This window comes from Microtus ochrogaster, chromosome 7 (genome assembly GCF_000317375.1).
Source record: "Microtus ochrogaster isolate Prairie Vole_2 chromosome 7, MicOch1.0, whole genome shotgun sequence".
Taxonomy (NCBI): Eukaryota; Metazoa; Chordata; class Mammalia; order Rodentia; family Cricetidae; genus Microtus; species Microtus ochrogaster.
In genome coordinates, this window is record NC_022014.1 from 63785127 (window position 1) to 63808610 (window position 23484).

The 23484-nt window shown below is 52.3% G+C and overlaps 2 protein-coding genes across 8 annotated transcripts in view; both read left to right on the forward strand.

The window, feature by feature from the left end:
* The first annotated feature begins 345 nt into the window (after window positions 1-345).
* Sept4 (septin 4) lies at window positions 346-12932 on the forward strand. Of its 4 annotated transcripts, none has more exons than XM_005350481.3 (12): window positions 346-586; window positions 5312-5608; window positions 5928-6021; window positions 6413-6499; window positions 7111-7234; window positions 11127-11261; window positions 11375-11492; window positions 11583-11684; window positions 11878-11974; window positions 12066-12228; window positions 12366-12465; window positions 12716-12932. In XM_005350481.3, the coding sequence occupies exons 1-12, from the start codon at window positions 584-586 to the stop codon at window positions 12773-12775; spliced, it is 1380 nt and encodes a 459-aa protein (XP_005350538.1). In that variant the 5' UTR covers window positions 346-583; the 3' UTR covers window positions 12776-12932. The 4 variants fall into 4 exon arrangements, with proteins under 4 accessions (XP_005350538.1, XP_005350541.1, XP_005350537.1 ...); XM_005350480.2 differs by lacking the exon at window positions 346-586 and adding an exon at window positions 3087-3285; XM_005350482.3 differs by lacking the exon at window positions 346-586 and adding an exon at window positions 3087-3285 and having other exon boundaries at window positions 12419-12465; window positions 12716-12927.
* A 1721-nt stretch (window positions 12933-14653) lies between these two features.
* Window positions 14654-23484, forward strand: part of Mtmr4 (myotubularin related protein 4) — a 23562-nt gene continuing 14731 nt past the window's right edge. The window contains exons 1-8 of one of the 4 annotated variants that reach the window (XM_005350485.3): window positions 14654-14734; window positions 15877-15915; window positions 19709-19798; window positions 20112-20228; window positions 20942-21024; window positions 22628-22788; window positions 22903-22999; window positions 23189-23302. In XM_005350485.3, coding sequence (XP_005350542.1) covers window positions 15913-15915; window positions 19709-19798; window positions 20112-20228; window positions 20942-21024; window positions 22628-22788; window positions 22903-22999; window positions 23189-23302 — 665 coding nt within the window. In that variant the 5' untranslated portion in view covers window positions 14654-14734; window positions 15877-15912. Of the gene's footprint in view, window positions 14735-15094; window positions 15509-15876; window positions 15916-18195; window positions 18386-19708; window positions 19799-20111; window positions 20229-20941; window positions 21025-22627; window positions 22789-22902; window positions 23000-23188; window positions 23303-23484 lie in introns of those variants that run through there. The other 3 variants (XM_026780344.1, XM_026780345.1, XM_013347552.2) reach the window with 3 other exon arrangements.

Genomic DNA, 23484 nt, shown 5'->3' on the forward strand with positions numbered 1-23484 from the left:
CCTGGATAATTTATGCAACGAATCCTCTTTAATCTTTAATCTGGGATCTTGAACAAAAAGGAGCCTGCCACTAACCTGTGTCCTTTCACAGCTTGAGTGGAGGTGGGGAATGTCTGACGTTTACCTCTTAGAAGGTGTGGTGTGGGTATGAGCAGCGACTAACTTGGATGTTTCTTGCTGAATCTCCGGGGGTAACTAATGCTTTCTCTCCAACTCTCGCCACAACTCGCCCTCCCTGTGCAAAGGCAGCATCTTCCAGGGATGCCAGGTGGAGTGGTTTATTTTTCTGTGGGGACTGAATCAAGTTCCCACGGTGCAGCACTGCCCGGAGAGACCATTCTAGAAAAAACAGCTGCCTTGTGCAGCCCTGGGCTTCTGGAGGAGCTCAACGCAGGCACCCACAGCGGCTGCAGAGGTGCAGGCCCCGCCCCGGACCCTACTAGCCCCGCCCCACCCCGCCACCAGAGGACCGCACTCTGCAAGGCTAGTGGGGGCCCGCGGTGCAAAGAGGTCGGCGCGCAGCTTCCACCGCGGGTTGCTGGGGCGCTGTCCAGGCGGAGCCGGCCCGGCTCGGGCTGCAACCATGGTAAGGAGATCGGGCAGCAGGAAACGCAGGGCCTGCCATTCCCGAGCGGCTCCGAGGGGACGCACGGTGCTGCAGCCCTGGCTGGGCAGGGCGGGAGGTACTGTCCCCGGCGCCGGGTTCAGACTAGGCACTGCTGGCGCTGAGCGCCGCGTCGTCGCTCTCAAGTTATTCCTTCTGAGAGGGGCTCCTTTGAGCCCGCCGCGACCCCCAGCGTGCTGCCCAAGGTCCTAGAAAGTATAGGTCAGTTCTGTAGGAAGCGCCTGCCTCTGGTGCTAGAGAGGACAGCGCTGACGAAGATGGGGGGGGGGGGGATAAGTATCCGCCCTTGTCGGAATCAGCTGTGTTACCTGGATGACCCTTCCTCGTTCACCTACCCCTGGTGCAGAGACCAGCACCACTTCCTTCGGAAAACATAGAGGAAATCCATAAACACTGCCAGTCTCACTGAAAGGGATGGTGACAGACATGATCCACATCCCCTGAACCTTCCTCAGAAAGGAAGAGAGCCCAGTCCACTATAGTGCAGGGCCGTGACCAGCTGTATCCCTTTGCCTCCCTGACCAGAACCCAGAACACTGGGAAACATTCCTCCTGCTCCATCTACCTTCTCCCTGCAACTAGGTCTCTCTGCAGTGTGTGGGGGCTGGGATGTAGAGTGGGGGGGAACTCATTCCTGCCACCTGCCTGTGAGAAAAGAAGCTGTAACCCCAGATAAAAGTTTTCACCCTTGGCTCTGAGGATACCAGCTCCTCTGCTGTTGTTACCAGATCCTGTCAGAAACACAGTGTATGGGTGCCAGGGCTTCCAGGCCACACACCATCCTCTTCTTCCAGACTTGGCCTTCTGCATGGAGAGGCACAAGCTGTTTACAGCAGGAGGCGAATGGTGTTCAGCCCACAGGGCAGGATGCTGGCTGGGAGCGGCTGCCAAAAGGGAACTCTGGGCCCTGTGGAATCAGAAGCTCTCAGGTCTAGAGAGGCCAACCTTTTGGGCGCTTGTCTCTCAAGCTGTGTCTAGGCAGAGGCCCAAGTTTTGGCCAGGAAGTATTAGTGACCCTATGACCTACTCCAAAGGGGTCCCTGGGAGAGGCCAAGTAGTGCTTGTCTTTGTCCTAGTCTGCCACCTTCTTCCCACATGGGAGATGGACAGGCTGATTGTTCCAAGACAGAAGCCTGGGGAAGCACTGACTATCCCCAGTGCTAAGCCCAGCAGGAACCAGGGGGCCTTTTCTGCCACACACTAAGTTCAGTTCAATTGAGGTCTTTGGGCTTTCCGCTTGGCCAAGGCCACCCTGCTCTTTCCTAACTAAAGATACCCCAACACTACCCAGATGTCCAGTCTCAGGCCTCTGCCCTCATAACCAGCCAAGTGCTTGGGCTGACCGGTTCGTGTCAGGCCGCACTTTGCTGTGTTGCATCTTGCCAATGGAGGTCAGTATCCTTACTTCTTTGGAAATCAGCAGGGAGACCCCAGCTGAAGTGCCCCAGGAAGTGGAAGGAATAGCGACAGGACAGTTTTAATGACTATTCTGTGACTTGAGATCTCCACCCCCTCCCCCCATCTTCAAATTTGCTGGACGTATTTGTTACCTGGGAGTCCTTCCATTTCTGAGCAGTCTTGGGAGCAAAAAAAAGGCAAGAACATTCAAGCCCTAAAACTGGGGCACTATTCAGGCTTGCAGAGGGAATCTCTGCTCCGAACTCCCAGTGGAATGCTCCATCTGTACCTCCCTGCTAAGACCCCAATTGCTCTTCTATGTAAATGGCAGCTCTGAAGCCTCTGGGATTTCAGTCTCCTTTGATTTGAACCCATGTTCCGCAGATACCAAGCATCCTAGAGATTCTGTGGACTAGATGAGGTCGTAGGTTAGGTATTCACGAGTCCAGAGGGCATATATCTTTGGATGGCTGCAGTCCATGGAGCAAAGACTCCTTTGTGGCTGGGGTTCCTGCAGGGAAATCTGGTGGCAGTTTTTCTGGACAGTGGGGCAACAGCTTCTTCTGGTAGGGAAAACAAAGGGACACTTGGGAAGAAGTGTGGGACCATTCCCAGAGAACCTGTACTCAAGGGATTATTGTGTATCTCCCCGCCCCCTTTTGTGTTGCTTCAAGTGAAGGTAAGAGAGGTTTAAGGGATTGGAATCTTTGGAGATAGGTTCCTTGGATGGCTGTCCCCAAGTCCTGATGGGTTAGGTCACCTTAGGATACCTCCTAGTCCTCAGGCAGGCTCCAGTGTCCTTAGGGGTTAACAGAGAGGCTAAGTGGATCAAGCTCGTGCTGCAGGCTTGTTGGGAGGTTGGTGCTGTGCCCACCAGGATAGGAAGCAGGCAGGCATCATGGGACAGCCAATCAGAGGAGGAGGGGACTGCAGAGGAATCCAGTGATCCTGCTGCAGCTGAGCTGTCCTTGGAGGGTGGGAGCCCAGGAAAGGGGAGGGGAAGAGGGGGTGGAGAAGAACATTCCACAGGCTTTTTTGGCCCCTGCCAGAGACAGAGTAGGGTCAAAGAAAAAGGGGGAGGAAGAAGCCAGGAAGGCAGATGACAACAAGAGCATCAGGGCAAGGCTGTTTCTGTGTGAGGACCTTTGCCTGGAGACTCAGTTAGACCCAGAGCTTACTGACAGGGGTCTGAAGTGTGGGGCATGGACCATTCACTGGGATGGCAAGGGAACTCTGTCTCTGAGGATGGGACTGAAGCCGGGGTAAGATGGTGCTTGGGGAAATGGGTAGACCTAACTGGTCTTCCACTTGGCCTTGACTGGCATAGGAGCTCAGAGCTGGAAAATGGTTTGGTCCCTGGCAAAGCCGGGGAAAGTAGATAGACAGATAGACAAAGATCCTGGTGTCTTAAGTTCCTTGTCTGGAGCCCTTTAGCTTCTCCCATGCTGATGTAAAATCAGGTCTGGGCAGGGAAGATGGTGGTGCCAGGATCCTGGTAGCTCTGCTGGAAGACTGCGGGCTTGGGTTTTCCATCACTGTGTCCCCATCTTCCTCCCTTGCTGTCCTTCTGTTCTGTGTCCCTGAGAGAGCACAGTCTTTTCTCAAATGCTTAGCAGGACCCCCAGGTCGACTTCTGGGTCACTGAGGGCTGGTGCTGGGAGATTTTCTGGAATTCCCCAGACTCGTTAGCTGCCACACAACGAGACCTGCTCCGTCCTTTCTGTGCTGCGGCATAATTAACTTGGCTGAGCTGGGCCGCTCTTGAGAGTGAAAGGGGCAACAATTAGTCCTTATGTTAGACCAACAAGGATGAACTGGGCTGTATGGTCACCTCATTGGACCTCGGATATAATGGGTGAGAGAAGCCTGTAGAGTCGGCTTGGCTCTGCACAGCCTCTTGGGGGCACTAAGGCTCACATGCTAGTTCCAGTTTCCTCTCTCATGCCCAAGCCGACCCCGACGACTGGTGATCAGCAGGTGTAGGAACCTGAGTCATACCGGACATTTCCCCCAACCTCCCTTTCTCTATCTCTTCTTAGCAAAAACCTGGCAGTGTGCACGTCTGTCTCTCTCACTTCTGACCTCCGTAAAATGGGGCTCTGTAGGAAGACTGTGGCCATCTTATCTCTCCTCTGGCTGAGACTTCACAGTGGTCCAGGGTAGCCCCACTGGCTTGGCCAACCCCCAGAGGGTGACTCAGCCTCTGCAGCTGGCCCTTGTCCATTGTCTGGGGGTGGCACGTGGGTGTTGTGAGGCAAAGATGAGCCCAGCACTGCCAGGCACCCCAGAAAGAATGCTGACCCCAAAAGGAGAGGGGAAACACTTGGGAAGCTTAGTTCCGGGGGACTAAGGGCAAGAGTCGGGGAAACCACTCATCTTCCGTGATGATGGTGGAACGGACTTCTACAGAGAGGTCAGCCCATTCTATCAGCACCCCAAATCTGCGGGACATTGACCTTCCTGTATTGCTGCATTCAGGGAAAATGGGCAAAGAGGCAACTAAGGGGTCCCTCCCAGTCTATGGTACATTTTGAAGCAGGAAGTCTAGTCACATTTTAACCCTCCCAAAGCTTTTCAGTGTTTTCTTATCCTCTCTTACCTGGCTGGCTTCATATTTAGCATTCATTGGGGAAAATGGTTACTCTCTGATTCTGGGGTTTAGGGTCAAATTTGGGTGCCAATCAGCACTTAGATTTAAGAGTAGGGTCAGTGACCCTAAGTCTTAGACAGCAAGCCTGGAAAACAAGCCCCTGTAGTAGAATATGCACCTAGGCCCTAGATCCCTGACCAGCAGTGACAGAGACACTGAACCCGCTGCTGGCCTGGCGTTTTACTTGCCTGGAGGATAAAGACCCCTCTCCCCACCCTGCCTGCCAGTGTCCATGCTCCTTCCTGATACTACACTCCTCTTGAGCGACACACTCAGGTCTTAGGCCCCTGCTCCTCCCCCGCTCTCGTTCAGTTTGATTCCTTTGCCTTTCTTTGGGACAGCCGTGGGCCCCTGGCTAAGGCAGACCTCCAGAAATGGCAGCATCCGTGATAAGATGCTAGGACAGGGCTTTGTAGGCTGGACTCTGAGGCTTTTTCCCATCTCTGGGCTTGGGGAGGCTAGGGAGCAGGTAGGTGTGTGTCGGGGGGGATAGGCGTGAGCACTTCCTCTGGCTTGGCTGCTGTTTCTCTCCCTTCTAACCACAGTACTTTCCTTCTTTCCTTTTCACCTTCTGCCGTGCCTCAATCTTCCCATCCTGCTCCCTCCTGTCACTCCCACCTCCTCTCCTGCACCCCCAGATCAAGCGTTTCCTGGAGGACAGCAGTGATGATGCCGAACTGAGCAAGTTCGTGAAGGATTTCCCAGGAAGCGAGCCCTGCCACCCATCGGAGGCCAAGACCAGGGTGTCCAGGCCCCAAATTTTGGAGCCAAGGCCCCGGAGCCCAGAGCTCTGTGATGATGACCTGGAGTATAGAGCCACTTTGTGGCCTGAGCCCTCTGAGAGCCAGCAGTACATCTGTGCCCCAGCCCCTCTCAGCCCTTCTTCCAGGCCCCGCAGCCCATGGGGCAAGCTTGATCCCTATGATTCCTCTGAGGTAGAGACTCCAGCCCTGCCTATGCCATTTAGTGGGAGGGTGCAGAAAGACCCAGGGGGGACACAAAGAGAGCCTGGGGTAGGTGTGTGGGTCTGCGCACAAGCATCAAATATGTCTGTAGGGCCGTTCTGTCCAGGATCAGCTCCACCTCTAAGGCTTCTGCCTTGAAGGCATTGCATACTCAAGTCACAGCAGAGACTGACTGGCTTGTGGCCTCAGCTGGAAGCTCAAAGGATAGGGCAGAGACCCGGAAGAGATGAGGAAGGCTGGGGATGGGAGCTGCTTCTAACCCTGTGCATTATATCTTCCGGTCTACCAGGATGACAAGGAGTATGTGGGCTTTGCAACCCTCCCCAATCAAGTCCATAAGAAGTCGGTGAAGAAAGGCTTTGACTTCACACTCATGGTGGCAGGTAGGAAGAGGCAAGCTGGGCCAGGCAAGGGGTGTTTCAGGAGGAACTGATGTGTGTGTTTGAAGAGCGCACAGGGAGAGAAGGGGCGACCCGCAACTGGCTGCGCCCTTTTCTGTAAACTCATGCAAAATATGGACAAGGTGTTCAGATTTGGGGGGAGAGGGGATGGGAGCGATGCATCTGACTGACGGTTTTCTAGGGTTCCCTTCCCTTGCTACCGTGGGCAGTCTCTCGACTTCACTCACTGTGATAGCTGTACACGCTTCCTCCCAGTCCTGAAATACTGTGCTTTGATTGATCTCTCCCATTGACAAGACAGCAGTTCACCCCAGATCTTGATCAGCTGGGCCTTACCCTTCTGACTTGATGCCTCTGTCTTCTGTCCCATCAGGAGAATCTGGCCTGGGCAAATCCACTCTTGTCAACAGCCTCTTCCTCACTGACCTGTACAGGGATCGGAAACTCCTAGGTGCCGAAGGTAAGGCAAGAGAAGGGAAGCTGAAAACCCCACAGGTGCTGGAGATGGGGCCCTCCCTGGCATGCTGGAAGCCTTGCTTCCTAGAGAGCAGTGTGGCTTCTTTCCATAGACGTATCTGACCTGGCAGTTCACCAGCCAGCTCTCTAAAGATCTGGGTGCTGTGCTGGGTGTGGTGCCCCACGCTGTTAATCACAGTGCTCGGGAGGCCATGGCACGCGGATCATTACGAGTTTGAGGCCAGCCTGATCTACAGAGAAAGAGAGTTCTAGGCCAGTCAAGGCTACCCTGTCTCAGGGGGAAAAAAGATTTGGGTGATGAAGCAGGGCAGGGACCAGAATCCTGATCTCTGAATGAATGTCTGACCCCTAAAGGATTCCAGGAATCCAAGAAAAAAGCCTGGAGCAGAGAAGAGGCTGGGGCCAGAGCCAACAGCCACCGGCATTTCCTGTGTTGGGAAATGTGTTTTTTGCTGGTTCCCAGGGAACAGGCCTTCAGGCGCCTGGGGGTGGAAAGGAAGGCAGCCTGGGCGGGAACACAACTTGGGGTGGGCAGGTTGTTTTGGCTGGGCAGGTCCATGCCCTTGTCCTTGCCTCAGTTTCCCTCTTTTCCAGAGCGGATCATGCAAACCGTGGAGATTACTAAGCACGCAGTGGACATAGAAGAGAAGGGTGTGAGGCTGCGGCTCACCATTGTGGACACTCCCGGTTTTGGGGATGCAGTCAACAACACAGAGTGGTATGTCTGACCAAGTACAGCCCCAGCTGCTCCGGTCCCACCCGCTTACCGCACGCATCTACACAGGTCACACTCGGTCACAGACAGAGTTCTATTTGCCAGGAGGGAGAGGTCTGTGACCCTACTGGACAGCCAGATTCCTTTAACTGGACAGCTGTCTCTTCTGTAAGTGAGAGAGAAAGGATTGGAATGGATGGTCTTATTTATTTATTTTTGAGCCAGACATATTGTGTAGGCTAGGCTGGCCATAACCTTAGAGGTCTGCCTCCCAAGTGCTGAGATTAGATTTTTTTGACAGTGTTTCTTGTTGTATAGCCTGGGACTCACTATATAACTCAAGCTAGCCTTGAACTCAGTGCTTCTCTTGCATCGACCTCTCAAGTGTTGGGACTGCAAGCATGCACTACTGCGCTCAGCCCCAGACTGATGGGTCTTCATAGTCTTCCTAGTTCTGGCATAGAGTTCCATGATGTTTGTAAGGACATAACGTGAAAAGCCTCAGAGGAGCAGACATCCATACAAATGTATAGGCCCAACATAAACACCACCATTCCTCCTTTCTTTCCTTTCCTCGGCAATTACTTTAGATGCTGCAAACAAATCTTGTTTATGGGGAAATGGAGGGAGGTGTGAAGGAAAGAAAAGCAAAAAAGCAAAGGAAAAGAATAGCAAAGGTGGGCTGGAGACATGGCTCAGTGGTTAAGAGCACTGGCTGCTCTTCCAGAGGTCGTGAGTTCAATTCCCAGCAACCACATGGTGGCTCACAACCATCTGTAATGAGATCTGGCACCCTCCTCTGGTGTGCGGGCATACATGGAGGCAGAATGTTGTAGACATAATAAATAAATAAATAAATAAATAAATAAATCTTAAAAAAAAAATCGCAAAGGGATTGCCAGGTGGCAGAGCGGTGTACGGTTACCATCTCAGGACTTGGGAGGGGGAGGCAGGACCAGCTGAAGGCTGGTCCCAACCACTGTAGCCAACCTGTGTTACCCTCGACTTCCTCAAAACAAACAAACAAACAAACAAAAAACCTGAAGGAGTTACAGGGAGGGGCGGAAAGGAGAAGAAAAAGAAGGAACTTTGGCGCCCTTCTGACTATCTAGCAAAAGGAAGGTGGTTTTGACACAGGCAGGATACACCCGCCTTAGCTCCTGTATTTTCATGAACTGGAGGATTACTTAGGTAATGATCACACATAAGAGAACAGGGGCAGGTAGGGGAAAGGGGCAGTGCGCTTGATGGAGAAAGTAGGCAGTAGCACCAAGAGCACAAATCTTGATTGGCATTCAGCACTGTATGATCTTGAGCAAACTGGTTGCATTATCTCCTAATAGAAAAAGAAAAACCCAAACAACAAAGACCAGCCATTTCCACATCATCTGTTTGATCTGAAAATAGCCGTGAATTATGCCTATGCGTTTTGTTTGTTTGTTTGTTTGTTTTTTGAGACAGGGTTTCTTTGTGGCTTTGGAGCCTGTCCTGGCACTAGCTCTTGTAGACCAGGCTGGTCTCGAACTCACAGAGATCCGCCTGCTTCTGCCTCCCAAGTGCTGGGATTAAAGGCGTGCGCCACCACTGCCCGGCTGCCTATGCATTTTAGCAATAGTAACTTCAGGGCCAGCAACAGGATTTGTGGGTCCCCTTGTTCATAATTACAAGAATCTCAATATGACAAGAACAACATCAGACCAAGCGTAGTCTTCCTGAGTGCAGACTCCTGTGACTACACAGGCTATATACCCATGATGCTCACTCTAGATCACTGTCTCACAGACATGTCTAAGCCCTCAACACCTGCCTTATTGCTACATGTGACTATCCTCACAGATAACCGGTTTATCATCAGCTTCTGTCTAAGCCTTGACTGGATGGCCATCTCTTACATTCTTGCTATAGCACTGTGATATTTAGTGGTACATGGGCTTATGGTTTCTGTCAATGTTTCTGATGGACTGAGGAGATGCTATGCTGCCATCCTCTTTCCCTTCCTATTCCAGCAGTGTCTCTCAGCAGACAGCATGTCCCAACATTCTAATCCCAACTAGTACCTGGTTTCTACTATAGCAGGTACCACTTTTTTTTGTTTGTTTTGGTTTCCCGAGACAAGGTTTCTCTATATAACAGTCTTGGAATGTGGAACCAGGACGGCCTCAGAGTCAGAGATCTGCCTGCCTCTGCCTCCCGAGTGCTGGGATTAAAGGCGTGCACCACTACTGCCTAGCCAGCAGGTACCACTTTCAATCAACTTACCTCCTTTTACTTTCAATAAATAATTTTCATTTCAGTAAGAATTCCCTTGCAATAATAATCATTCCAGATAATTGTACTTTCCTGTTTATAGTGTACTTCCATAGACACTAATTTAGTTAACCTACAAGGTGGACATTTTAAGGGATGCAGAGCAAATATGAATGATCTTCATCCCTGAGATGCATACAGCCTGGTGGTAGTGGGGGAGCAGAGAGAGCCATTTCGTAACAAGCTGTGTCCATCACATGAAAAATGAGTGGGTCCGGCCATGTGTAGTTGCTGACACTGAGCTAGGAGTCACAGAGCCAGGGACTCTAGCGATAAAGAATAATCTGGAGCAAGTCTTTCAGAGGATTCAGATTTAATTTAGGAGATTTAAAAACGAGAGTGCTGAGCTCAAAGTGTCGGTATCATGGCAACAGGGATTAAACAGACGGCAGAGGAGCAAAAGACCTGAAAACTGAAGTTGTCAGCACAGACACTCACCTGGGGAGGAGACAGATTCTGAGAAACACATCACTTTATTTCATCATTGTATGAACATCACAGAGTGTACTAACACAGGCCCAGATGTCATAGATCAGCTGCTGGACATGGCCCCTCTAGGGCAATAGACTGACTAGAAGACAGACGAGGCTGCCGCCGGCATAACACAACCATCGCTTTACAATAAACATCTCTCTCTCTCTCTTTTCAAGACAGAGTTTCTCTCTGTAGCTTTGGGACCTGTCCTGGAACTAGCTCTTGTAGACCAGGCTGGCCTTGAACTCACAGAGATCTGCCCGTCTCTGTCTCTGCCTCCCGAGTGCTGGGATTAAAGGCGTGCGCCACCACTGCCCAGCTACAATAAACATTTCTTATAAGTAGAAAGCATAAAGTATAGTGAATCAAGTGATAGCCAGTTGTGATTACTGATATCGATTTGTATGCTGTACTTTTTATAAACTTACTATCAGTGTGCATGGTGTGTGTTTGTGTCCTGGCACTGAACACAGGTCACTAGGTTTGAGTGGCAAGCACTCTTACCAGCCGAGTTCTCTCATCAGCTCTCTGTGTGCTGTAGTTTAACATGCGTGACAGCACATGCAACACTAGGTGCCATGATGTCATGATGGCAGTGTTCCTTTAGCTCAATTAGCGTCTGCTGGGACAAATGAAATCTCTGGATTCAAAGTTGATGGATTCAACATGGCTTCGTGGTGGTTGACTGTGTGGAGTGAGATACACATGGCTGCAGAGTGCAGCAGAGCCATGCATGCATGCTGTTCTCGACAAAGCAGCATGCATGGAAGAACCGGGTCTTGGGTAAGGACGAGGGGGTCTGGAGAGGCAAAGGCTCTGAGGCCAGACTGTGAACTTGACTTAGGGTACCCCTGGTTTCTAGCTGGCAGTCACCTGCTGCCACTTTGCGATTCTTACTTCTTTGCCTGGTCACCCTTCAGCCCCCTTTTCCCACCAAACTAGTATGTATTGAACTGCCTGTGTGACCAGTCTAATTTTCTATCAAGATATGAACTACTCCCATCCTCCCCAGGTCATTCCCCGAAAGAGTAGTAGAGAAAGGGTGAGGGCTCAAGCCAGGGTTCACCAGGCAGCCCCCACTCCCAGTTTCTCTCCTTGTCTGTCCTTGCCCCAGCTGGAAGCCTGTAGCGGAATACATCGACCAGCAGTTTGAGCAGTATTTCCGAGATGAGAGTGGCCTGAATCGCAAGAACATCCAAGACAACCGGGTGCACTGCTGCCTCTACTTCATCTCGCCCTTCGGCCACGGGTATGGTCGGAGCCTGAGGCTCCTGGCACCATCGGGTTCTGCTAAGGGAACAGGCCGAGAGCACTGCAGGCAGGGCTACCACTAGCAGGTGGTCACAGATTCCTGTTCCCCAGGCTCCGGCCATTGGATGTTGAATTCATGAAGGCCCTGCATCAGCGGGTCAACATTGTGCCTATCTTGGCTAAGGCAGATACACTGACGCCTCCTGAAGTGGACCGAAAGAAATGCAAAGTGAGGAGAGCTGACGGAGGGAGGGAGTCAGGTGGGCTTCGAGAAAAGATGGGGTACCCAGAACTGTGGACCCCCTCATCTGTTTGCCAGATCCGGGAGGAGATTGAGCACTTTGGAATCAAAATCTATCAGTTCCCAGACTGTGATTCTGATGAGGATGAGGACTTCAAATTACAGGACCAAGCCCTAAAGGTTGGGCCACCCTAGGGCACCCCCTTTCTTACCTTGTTTCTGCTGGGCAGAAGAGGGGAGTAGAATTCTATATAAGGAGAGACTGTTGGGGTGGAAGAGGACCCTGCCTTCTTAGAGCACAGCAGAAGATACAAGAGGAAAGAAAGGACAGGTGAGAACACAGATGCTGACCGGCAACCATAACTTCTTTTAGGAAAGCATCCCATTTGCGGTGATTGGCAGCAACACTGTGGTAGAAGCCAGAGGGCGGAGAGTTCGGGGCCGGCTCTACCCTTGGGGCATAGTAGAAGGTAAAGCTCTGAGCTTGTGACCAGAGTATCCTTGCCCTTAGGGGCTCTTCTTTACCTGTGACCCGGACTGACTCCTAGCCTTGCTGTACAGTGGAAAACCCGGGTCACTGCGACTTTGTGAAGTTGCGGACAATGCTGGTGCGTACCCACATGCAGGACCTGAAGGATGTGACCCGAGAGACACACTATGAGAACTACAGGGCCCAGTGCATCCAGAGCATGACCCGCCTAGTAGTAAAGGAACGGAATCGCAAGTATGACCGGCAGCCAGGACAGAGCTGGCCAGGGGAACCCCAAGTCCTCCCCTTATTACTCTACAGGCCCCAGGCTTCACTCAAGTTGGTGCTGGGGTTCCCCCAACCTTACTACCCTCCTTTCCCCCTCCCTTCAGCAAACTGACAAGAGAGAGTGGTACTGACTTCCCTATCCCTGCTGTCCCACCAGGGACAGATCCAGAAACTGAGAAGCTAATCCGAGAGAAAGACGAAGAGGTGAGAGCACCATGCTGTGGCTGTCAGCCTGGGAAGTCCTGTTCGATAATTCTCAGTAGCCCTTGGCTTGGGGATAGAAATACCCCTGGCTCTGGTATATACGTGGGATGCTGAGTGGTTCTGCCATTTTCGTCATATATAAGGGCTACCAGGGCCCCAGACTCAAGGGATTAGAATCTGGGGACACATCTCCAATACAGTAAGGCTCTCCCTGTCAAACACCTTGTTTTGATGTATGTGCCTGTTTCAGCTGCGGCGGATGCAGGAGATGCTACACAAAATCCAAAGACAGATGAAGGAGACTCACTAACTGGCTTTTGGACCGGAATATTTAAATCTCTTCTTCCTGCCCATGCCAGCCCCTCCCGGCACCAGCTCTGCTCAGGCCCCTGCAGCTACTACCACTTCGCCTTATATCCCTGCCAACTTCTCAGAGACTCAGAGGAAATAAACTTTAATCTATACATGGTGTTGGGTGTCTTTGTATCTTTACCATCTCCTGGAAGCAAAGTCTGTTTGAAAGGCGAATGACCCTGGTCTCTGGTTTTTAGTAGGAAACCTGAAAGAGGGGAAGAGTTTCCCCTTCCCTTATAGCATTCACTCTGCTTACAATACACCTTGCTCTATCGACCATTTCTCTTCTGCCTCCATTGTCTGAGCGCCAGGCCCCCATGTTTCCCACACACAATACCTTCATTTTGTAGCTGCTCTTGGGAAAACAAGGTTATTAACTACATGGCAACCTCCAACTTCTTGTGCCCCCCCCCCCCCCAATTTGGATAGCTATGCAGAATTAAGCTCTAAATTCCAGGAAGCTTTTGGTTGAGCACTGAACAAATGTGGAAGGTCCTGCAATTAAAGATTGCTGGGACAGAAAAAACACATCCTTGTCCCCCAAGGAGTTCAGGATCAAGCTTTCCCTAGGTTGCAGATCCAGGTTCTGGAACCGTGAACTCAGGAGAGGTTTCTGTTTACTTATGACTTTTAACTGTACTAAAAGTGTCAGTACTTCATAAACTAAGACCTGTGAGAACACTAGCCTGATATCCAAGTGCTCAGACCCATGCTGCTGAGAATCGGAATCTTTCCATTTCTGTTTAGTTAGTAGTAGCACGTCACGGGGACCTCCAGCGGTCACCTCCATCCTGAGGCTGGCTCCCGGTGCCTCCACCCCTTTTACAGACTAGGAAGCCGCAGTCAGACTGGCGGCCACTATAGGTCTCAGAGGATCGCAAGGCCGGCTGTCGATAAACGGTGGTGGCGCACGTCTTTAATCCCAGCACTCGGGAGGCAGAGGCAGGTGGATCTCTGTGAGTTCCAGGCCAGCCTGGACTACAAGAGTTAGTTCCAGGACAGGAACCAAAAGCTACGGAGAAACCCTGTTTCAAAAAAATCCAAAAAAAAAAAAAAAATCAGAGGTTATAAGAACCTGTTCAAACACGCAAGAGGAAACGCCAGCGCCGCCAATGAGAGCTTATTGATAGCCTTCTAGAAGGGTCTTTCAAGTTTTGCTTTTCCGAGGCTTCAGCGGTCCACAAACGCAGCTCTTTTCTTTTGCGGATTAAGACATTTTTCCAGGAGGATTTTCTTTTCCATCGACCGGGAGATGAAAAAAAACAAGGGAGTAATGGAGCATAGGGAAGGGACATGAAATAAAATCTAGTCCTTCCCCTTTCCTAGCCGGCATGCTTTTCTCCCATTCTTGCATTCCTGGAGCGAAACAGAAACACGACTGAATTAAAACGCTGAGCCACCGGGAAGTCATTCGAGAACTACCTTCTAGGGCTCGGTCGTCACCGGAAGTGACTGCAAATCCTACCCTGCATTGTCCCGCCCTCCCATTGCGCTACCAGTAGGCGGCGGGGCCGCCGTACTTCCTGTCCCCGGAGCCGTAGTCCGCGACCCCTCTTACTCCTCTCCCATTGGCCGCCATAGGGACGCGCTGTGATTTCCTATTGGTCGCGTCTGTCTTCTGGCGCCAAGCCGCCTCCCTCCAGGTACTGTCTGGTCTCTGGGTGCCCGATAGGTTACAGGCTGAGAGGGCGTCTGCCCACTGGACCAGTGAGCAGCGTGGAGCGTGAGGGCGGCGGCTGCGTGGTAAGGCAGGGCGGAACTCCGTGTGGCCATTGGCCAGGGCGGGTACAGGCTGGAGATCCGATTGGCTGGGGAGAAGGGACGGTGGTGGGGTTCGAGCTGCGCGGCCTCAGCAGCTGCGGGAGACGGAAGTGGTGAGAGCGCGGCTTTGGAGGGTCGGGCGGACGCCGCCTGGGTGAGTCACTGTACCCCGTGCACTGCCAGCCTGGGAACCACAACGACCGAGTCCTGCCCGGCCCTCACCGACTCTCTTGAGTCCCGCCCTCTGTCATTTGGGGCTCCGCCTCCGAGCCTGTAGCCCCGCCCCTAGAACCTGGGCACCTGGGATCCCCTGCCAGCCTGGTCCGTCCCCCCTACCCCAAGACCAGATTCCCTAACTGAGGAAACCCTGGGCATCCTAGGCCTGGTCCTTGTCGCTCGCTTCCTCTCTCCCCGTTTCTCAGGCCGCGTGCCAGTGAGCCGTGAGGCAGCACCTCCGGCTGGCCGCTTGCGGGCTCCCCCGTGAGGGAGGGAAGGTTGGTAGGATCACAATGGAGGTTTTAATCGCTGTCGCCTCCTGTGGGACTCAGCTGCACACCCCCTGGGCATACCAAACATGAAGGATCAGTGACACTCAGGCCTGGCTCCCTAAGTGGGCCTAGAAGGCCTTCACTTGAAATACTTGCTAATTCGACCCATTTGACAGATGTTGACTCCTTGGTGGGGCTGGCCCGATCCTGCTCCTGCTCCTGCTGTGTGGGCTCCTCCCTATAACCTTCCGTCTACTTGGTCGCGAGTATGCTCTGCAGGACCGGGCCAACCCTGCTGCTCTTTCTCACAGGTTGTGGTCCCTCTCCCTCTTGCCCTCTGCTCTGGACTCTGCCCCCAGTTTCAGGTCAGGTGGGTGTACTCCTAGACTCAGAGACTGGCCGAGCAGCCCTGTGGATTCATGCCCCTACCCGGGCTAAAAGTGAGTCCCAGTTGGGCAGTCTGTCTCTTCAGACTTTCTTGTCTTCTGTAAAGAGCAGGGTTTGGAGTGTTCTACTCCTGGGTGTGGGATAGGAAGAAACGGTTGAGTTCTGCCGAGTAAACGTGGATGATACTTCTGCTCCTGAACTTTAGGGGTGGCCTTCTCACCGCGCAGGGTCACTTCACTGTGCGCGGGACCAACTTGTTGCTTCTCCTATCGCCCGATTTGGTGTGGTGGCTTGTCGAGAGGCTGGGTCCCTCTGTGACAGAGGAGGAGTCGTAGAGAAGGTCAGGGGTAAACCTGTGACATTTGTTGACTCCCTGGTGATGTTAATGGTGCTCTTTACTCTTGTGTTCTGTCTCCTTTAGTGACGAGCAGGCAGCCAGGACCCTCGCCGAGGTAGAATGGTGAGTACTCCCATTTCCTCGTACCGCTGTGTGTGATCCTCCAGTCTGTGGGAAGCTGCCCCACCTCTCTCGGCCCTAGTACTCTAGGGTACTGTTTGCCTCTAACAGGTTCATCCGACCTGATAAATGGTTTCTTTTTTCTTTCTTCCTCCCTTTTTTTTTAAACCTTTTTCTTTTCTTTCTTTTTCTTTTTTTTCTTGTTTTTTTTTATTTTTTTTTTTGGTGGTGGATGTTGTTTTGAGATAGATTCTTGCTATAAAGCCTTGGCTAACCTGATACTAAAAATGTAGTCCAGGCTGGTCTTGAACGTGTGGCAACCCTCCCGCCTGTCTCCAAAGTGCTAGTATTACCAGTGAACGCGGTGTTGGGCCTTGCACATGGTAGACACGTACTCTTCACGCTGAGTTGTTATGCATCTGGCTTACGGTTTCTTAGGAATGAGAAAACAGGCAGCACACAGCACTGGGCTGAGCAGCTTAGGTTTTTCTCTGTGTTATGTCATGCCTTCCCCTACTCACACACTGTACCTCTTTTTGCTTTTCTTGGGTTCCTGGTTAAAACTCTCCATATTCCGGTCTTTAAAAAAAAGCCAACAAAGCTTTTCTTATCTTAAGATTTCTAAACTTCAGGGCGTGGTGGCACCGGCTCTTAATTCCAGTACTGGGGGCAGAGGCGGTGAATATCTCTGAATTCAAGGTCAGCCAGGCGCGTGTAGCGAGTTCCAGGACTAAATAGAAAGACCCCATGGCTTTAAAAAATAAAAAGTCAGATCCCTGAACTTCTAGTGAGTCTCACGAATATATTGTTGGTGCTGTGCCAGAGAGACTCCGCCCAGACTGTCGGCCTTTTCCAGGTCCCAGGTCCTGCTGTCGCTCACCTACTATCTCCTAAGCGGCTCTCAGAATATCACCGGGGTGGAGCGGCACAACCCTGAGAAATTCCCAAGCTGAGGGAATTCCTTAACTTCCCGAGAGCTAGGGCCCCTACAGCAAGCTGAGGAAGAGGTGTGGGCAGCCTGCTCTAGACCGTTTTCACCCTTTGGCTGCACGCCTCCTCCGTCTTTCTTTCAGGAGTCCGGGTTAATGAATTCAGTTAGCGCATGCTCTTTTCGGAAAGCCTACCTCTGCTCCTGCTCCCACCAACTGATACCTCATCTCTTTCCTCTCGGTGTACACTGAAAAGGATGCACCTCAGGGTCAGCCTCGTCTCCTTACTCTAGCGCCGCCACTATTAATAACTTAGGTGGATCTCACTCTTCCCCTCCCAGAAGCCTAAGAGACTCACCGGGGAAACGGTATGAAGGTTTAGTTTTTGGAGAGCTGGGGTCATATTTGACACTGCTGGGCATTATTGTAAGTACTTAATAAAAATGTCCGGTTTTTCTATTCATCCCGGTTCCCCCAGACAAAGCCCTCGTTTCTGAACGTTACCAGGTATCGAAGTGTAAGAATTCTAGCAAGCTCCTCCCGCTACTTTTGGAAACACTAAGTCCGTTATCACTACTCCTTGGCTCACCACTCAACTCCATTCATTCTTTCTACTCCTGGGCTTTGAGTTTTGTTTTTCCATAGCTTCAGTGATCCATAATCCCTGTCCTTCTCTCAGACTGAGACATTCTTCCAGTAGGCTGTTCTTTTCCATTGACCAGGGCGTATGAACCAAAGGAGAGACGGGACTAAAGGAGGACTGGGGAGGACCATCAAATAAAAGGGGTTCCCCTTACAGAAATGTGGAGTGACCACTAAGATGACACTAGACCAATATTCTCTTCAGAGGACAAGAGTTTAGCGAAAGCAGGTAGTGGAGGAGGGTGAACTGAGTCTAGGTGGGCGGTAGTTTCGGAGGGAAAAAAGAACTGCTTCGGGCTGTAAAGACCTTGGGGGTGGGCTCCCTCTTGGAATCTGCAGCAAGCATAGAGGTGGGAAGTGTTGTGTGACAAGAAGGGTGTAGGGTAGCACACCTGGAAAAATGGGAAATGAAAAGGTGTGGGCGAACTCGTTTCCCCTTTCTGAGCAGTCCCAGGGCAGTCCCTCGGCCCACTCTAGAATGTCCCTAGAGTTCCCAGGAGTTATGGCCCCCAGCCGCCCAGGGGCTGTGGGACGGGAGGAGCCAGGGCGGCGGGCGGGGCCCCAAGAGCCGCTCCGCCTCTGCCGGCCTCCACCTCGCCGGGGCGTCCTGGGCGCTCCTGTCGTTGGGCTCCCCTCCCTTCGGCGCTCCTGCCGGAGGGCGGAGCCGGGCCCGCTCCATTGTGGAGAGGAGGGGAGAGGCGCGCGGGAGCAGAGGCTGGATCCTGGCGCCAGGGCGCTCGCTTCTGGCCGCGGCTGCATCTGGCGGGCCCCGCAGCCGGGATGCAGCGGGCGCCCGGGGCTGGCTGGCAGCGCAGCAGCTCCAGGGACATGTGCGCTGGCCCAGACAGCCCGCGACCATGAGCCTGACCGCCCGCGTCTCCTGCTCCATGCTTAGCTGCTTCGTAAGTGCCAGGCCTGTTCTGCCAGGGCCTGGGGCGGGGGTTGGGGGAGCGCTCAACGCATGCTATACCCACAGCCCCGCCCAAGGACCCCGGCACGACCCTAAACCTTAGGGATGGGGGAGACGAGTTAGCTTTTTTCTCTCTCAGACTTGCTTCAAGAAAGCGGGTACTGGGGATTGTAGAGGGCCGGGGATGAAAATTCCGTGATTCTTTCTGGCTCTGCAGCCACTGCCCTTGACTGCAGATTTTCAGGCCCCGCCCTGCATGGGTACATCCCAGTACCTCCTCCTCTCCATCTTGATCCCACCCGCTACATCCTTGCTTGGGGATGTAGGATGTACCTAGTAGGCTGTGTGGGATGTTAGGGGGCTGAACGAGGAGCTATCGCAAGGTCTCCAGTCCCCTCCCCCTCACACACTTCGTTCACCTGACATACCAGTCTTCTCCTTGACTGTCCCCCAGACAGCCTCTTTGCTCCATCTTCCCTCCCTCTGCAGGGTTCTGTATCTCTGAATCATTCCCAGCCTTCCCCTCCTCCTCTCTGGCTAATGCTCCTTCCCAGCCTCCCCCATCTGTCCTCTCAGATGTCGTGTCCCCCCCCCCCCCCCCCCCCACCACGAGGTGTCTGCCAGGCCTCCTCTCTCCCCTGGCTGTCCTTGGGTCTCCTGCTTCCTTCCTGAGCGTGGATTCCCTCTTTTCCCTTCCCTTGGTAGCTGGGAGCAGAGTGACTTCTGCTTGCTATGGGTATTCCTTAGGAATTCCCCTCAGATCAGCAGGCAGTTGGTTGCTTGGCACTTGGCAGGTAGTGGGGGCTTGTCAGCCCAATGGGAAGATAAGCTCAGCTCCAAAACACATCTTCCTTTTTGAAGGCACTCACAAAGCCCTCTAGAGGCACGCGACTGAATCCCCCCCAACCTTCTCTTTGTCTCCACCCACCAGGTTGGGTTTCCTTTCTCCCTGTAGCCAGCCTCCATACCTGGCTCCTGTTCCTCAGGTGTCTCTTCCCCAGTCCTCTTGTCTCATCCTGACATAAGTCTCCCTCATTCCCCCTTCCTTGCAGTTTTTGCAATGTTGGTTCTAAGAAGTCTATAAACCGTGCAGATTCCCAAGGCCTCCTTGGCTAACCTCGCGTTTCCCTGAGCACCCCCTCTATGTTACCCAGCCCAGCCCAGCCCAGCCCAGGCTCCTTTCCCTCTTCTAGGAAGCAGAACCTTTAAATATCTGGTGTGGAGGGTGTCTCTAGGTTTGTGGGAGAGGAGGAAAGTGAACAAGCCTCAGGAGCCAGGTGGGATCTGGCAACTCAAGGTTATGGCCTCCCTGCAGGGTGAGGAGGGGCCCCCCAGCCTGGAGTACATCCAAGCCAAGGATCTGTTCCCCCCCAAGGAACTTGTGAAGGAGGAGGAGAATCTTCAGGTAAGGAGGAATAGGAGGCTCAGGGAGGGAAGGGTTTGCTTCCTGTCTGGTTAGAAGACTTCCCAAATCTTTAGAGGATCTACCAGAGCTTGGCTTCCTCCTCCAAGGCCTCCAAAGGGAGTGGATGTGTGTATTTGTTGATCTGTGTTTTATTGGAGCCTTTGGCTAGGGAAGGAGAGTCAGGTTTCCTGGACTGGCTGTTGACTCTCCCGCATTGTCTACCTTTGTCCGAGGGGCTCTAGGGAGCAGGGGCTCCAGAGAGAAACAAGGGAGACACTTGATTCTGGACTGAGTGTTTCTCTGACTTTGATAGGTACCCTTCACAGTGCTACAGGGTGAGGGAGTGGAATTCCTGGGCCGGGCAGCTGATGCCCTCATTGCCATCTCCAACTACCGGCTGCATATCAAGTTCAAAGACTCTGTCATCAACGTAAGTTCTTGACTTATTTGCCTCACACCAAAGGTGGGGTCCCTTTGGACTGCAAAGGTTTGGGTCCCATTCTCTACCTGATTGTGTCTCTAAAAACAGTTGGGATTCCCTTGTTGGCTTTGGTATTTCTTGCTTCATTCCTCTGTGCGCAGGTTTGTCTGTCTCTCTTCCTCCCTTTCTTTTATCTTGTTTGGGCCCCACCTCCTTTAAAGGTTTATTTTCATTGCATGTACGCATGTGCACCGGGTGCTAGCCTAGAGCCCTAGGAGACCAGATGAGGGTATTGAACCAGAGTTACAGGAGGTTGTGAGCAACTGTATGGGTGCTAGGAACTGAACCCAGGTCCTCTGCAAGAGCAGCACGTGCTCCTGACCATTGAGCTACCTCTCCAGCCCCCTGTATAGCCTTATAGAGGAATGTGGTAACAGTGGCATTAATAGAAGAGCATGGACTTTGGAACCAGGCAAATTTGGCCCTTTTATCTTGCACTGCTACTTCTCTGTCACCTTGGACAAGTGATGATGTTCTCCTCATTGAATAAAATCACTGCCTTCAGGATTATTATGGTATTAACTGGTTACGTGTGTGAAGCACCTGGCATAGTTACCAGGCCCCTAATATACCCTCAGCAGATGCTGGCTCCCTTCTCCCCACTGGCGCATCACCTTCCAGGCTAGGGTGTATCTAAGCCTCAGCCTGCTCTCCCTCTGCAGGTGCCCCTCCGGATGATTGACAGTGTGGAAAGTCGTGATATGTTCCAGTTGCACATTGCCTGCAAGGACTCCAAAGTGGTGAGGTGAGCACAGTGGGGCCCCACTCACGTGCTCTGACCCGAGTCTTGTGCAGACCTCTCTACTGCAGGGCCCCTTTGGAGCAAGAGAGGAAAGATACCACTTCACTTTCTCCATTGGTGGAGGAGGTGACAGTTCCGTTCTCCATTCTTAGTTGGAAGGTCAACTTGCTAACCCATTCTGTCTTGATCTGAAATAAGATGGGGGGGGTGATATTTAGCTGATGGAGCCATCATGAAGATTGCTCGGGGTAATGTGTATGAACACCTGGGGCAGCGTCTGGCACAGGGATCTCATTTAAGTAACATTAGTTTATTGAGCAGAGTATATATATCAAAGAGCTCACAAAAATTTCTGCCCTAAAGATATTCTAGGGGGGGAGGAACTAACAATAGATAAGTGATATACTTTAAATAATGATAAGTGTAAAGCTAAAAATAAAATCAAGAAAGGCTTTAGTGTCTTATAGCTTTAAAGAAGTGACCAGATAAAATTGCATAGATAACGTGTGTTTGTGTTAGAGTCAGAACCCGAGGAAAGTGGCTGAGCAGGTATTTGAGGAAAGGTATGCCAAAGGGCAGGTGCAGTGCAAAGGTCCTGAAGTGGGTGTGTACCCGTGCCTGCAGAGCTGAAGAATGACAAGATGCTGGTGTGGCCTGAAGGTGTGCGCGTGGGTGAGGGTAGTGGGCCGAAGGCAGGAGAGCAAAGGTCAGAGGTTACGGTGACTGGGATTGGCTTTCACTTTAGGGAAACTGAGAAAGCTGTGGGGGATTTTGAGCAAAGGGCTCAAATGCGATGGGTTCGCTCTAGCTGTTACGTTGAAGCCAAGTAGAAGAAAATGGGGACTAAAGCCAAGGCTGAGGTTGAGTTACTGGTTAGGAAGCCGCCACAGTTGACTCAGGCGACAGGCAGTGGTGCCCCGCCAAAATAAGGCGTGGTCAGGTTCTGGCTGCACTCTGAGGGTTGAGGTGACAGCACTTGCTATGAGTTGGCTATAGAGCAAAGGGGACTGGGCTGGTCCAGCATTGAGAAGGAAGCCTAGGTCAGGGCCTTCTGTGCCCTGGGGTCTCTGGCAGACTCATGAGAATCCATATTGCTCTTTTCCTTTATGAAAACTAAAGTTGCTTAAGGCAAACTTAGCGTGAAGGTGCTGAGAACTTCCTGCTCACACTCCAGGCTCATCTGGAGTCGAGAGGAAAGACTGTGGCATCGGGATGCTGGGGGGCTTCAAGGAGGAGGTAGGACTGAAACTCTAAAACCTCAGTAGGGCATGGCTAGGCAGAGGAGACTTTATTAGGAGAAAGAACGAGCAAGGAGATGAGCATGCCGAGAGCAGGACCTCGGCCTCATGGAGGGGGAGGATGGGACTGGCTGGTCGTGTGGCCAGAAGGTTTGGTGTGAGACATGGCAGAGCTCATCAGAGCACATGTGTAAACATAGACGCTCGTGGGAAGAGAGTTGTCACAAGAGACAACTCCTTTCAGACGGCCAGGGTCAGTATTTCCTTACCTCCTGCTTTGAAGCTTCTTGTCCTCAGTCTTTATGCTCTTGATCCCATGGTTTATCTACCCCTTGCCTCATCCAAGCCTGTGGCTTCTTCCCTGGCAGGTGCCACTTCTCCACTTTCAAGCAGTGCCAAGAGTGGCTCTCAAGGCTAAGCCGGGCCACAGCAAGACCTGCCAAGCCCGAGGATCTCTTTGCCTTTGCCTACCATGCCTGGTGCCTGGGGCTGACCGAGGAGGATCAGCATACCCACCTGTGTCAGCCAGGTGAGGCCAGGCCATTTTCTTGGGGAATCTGCTTCTTAGCCCATGATTCTCATCCCTCCTCCACCCCTGGATACTGGTGGTCTAGGATGCTGACAGGCTGGGCATGTGTTGCAGGAGAGCACATCCGATGTCGACAGGAGGCAGAGCTTGCCAGGATGGGCTTTGACCTGCAGAACGTCTGGAGAGTCTCGGATATCAACAACAATTACAAGTGAGGGTGCAGGGCTTGGGTCTAAAACACAGCCCATATCTGAGCTCTATGTTTAGATTAAACGTACTGGCTATAACTTTTGGGCCCGTGAGGGAGGAGGGCCTACATTGTCCCTATTGTCTCAAAGACATCCCCTGGGATTGTTATTCCATATTTAGATCAGGACACCCTTCCCCCATCTTTTCTCAGGCTGTGCCCTAGTTACCCCCAGAAGCTGCTGGTTCCTGTGTGGATCACAGATAAAGAGCTGGAGAACGTGGCGTCTTTCCGGTCTTGGAAACGCATCCCTGTTGTCGTGTACAGGTGAGGCAGGATGGGATAGAAAGTAGGAGGCCACCTTTTATGCAGCTAGGAATCAAAACCTATGGTTTGCCGGGTGCGGTGGCACACGTCTTTAATCCCAGCACTCAAGAGGCAGAGGCAGGCTCTGTGAGTTCCAGGACAGCCAGGGCCACACAGAGAAACCCTGTCTTAAAAAGCAAAAA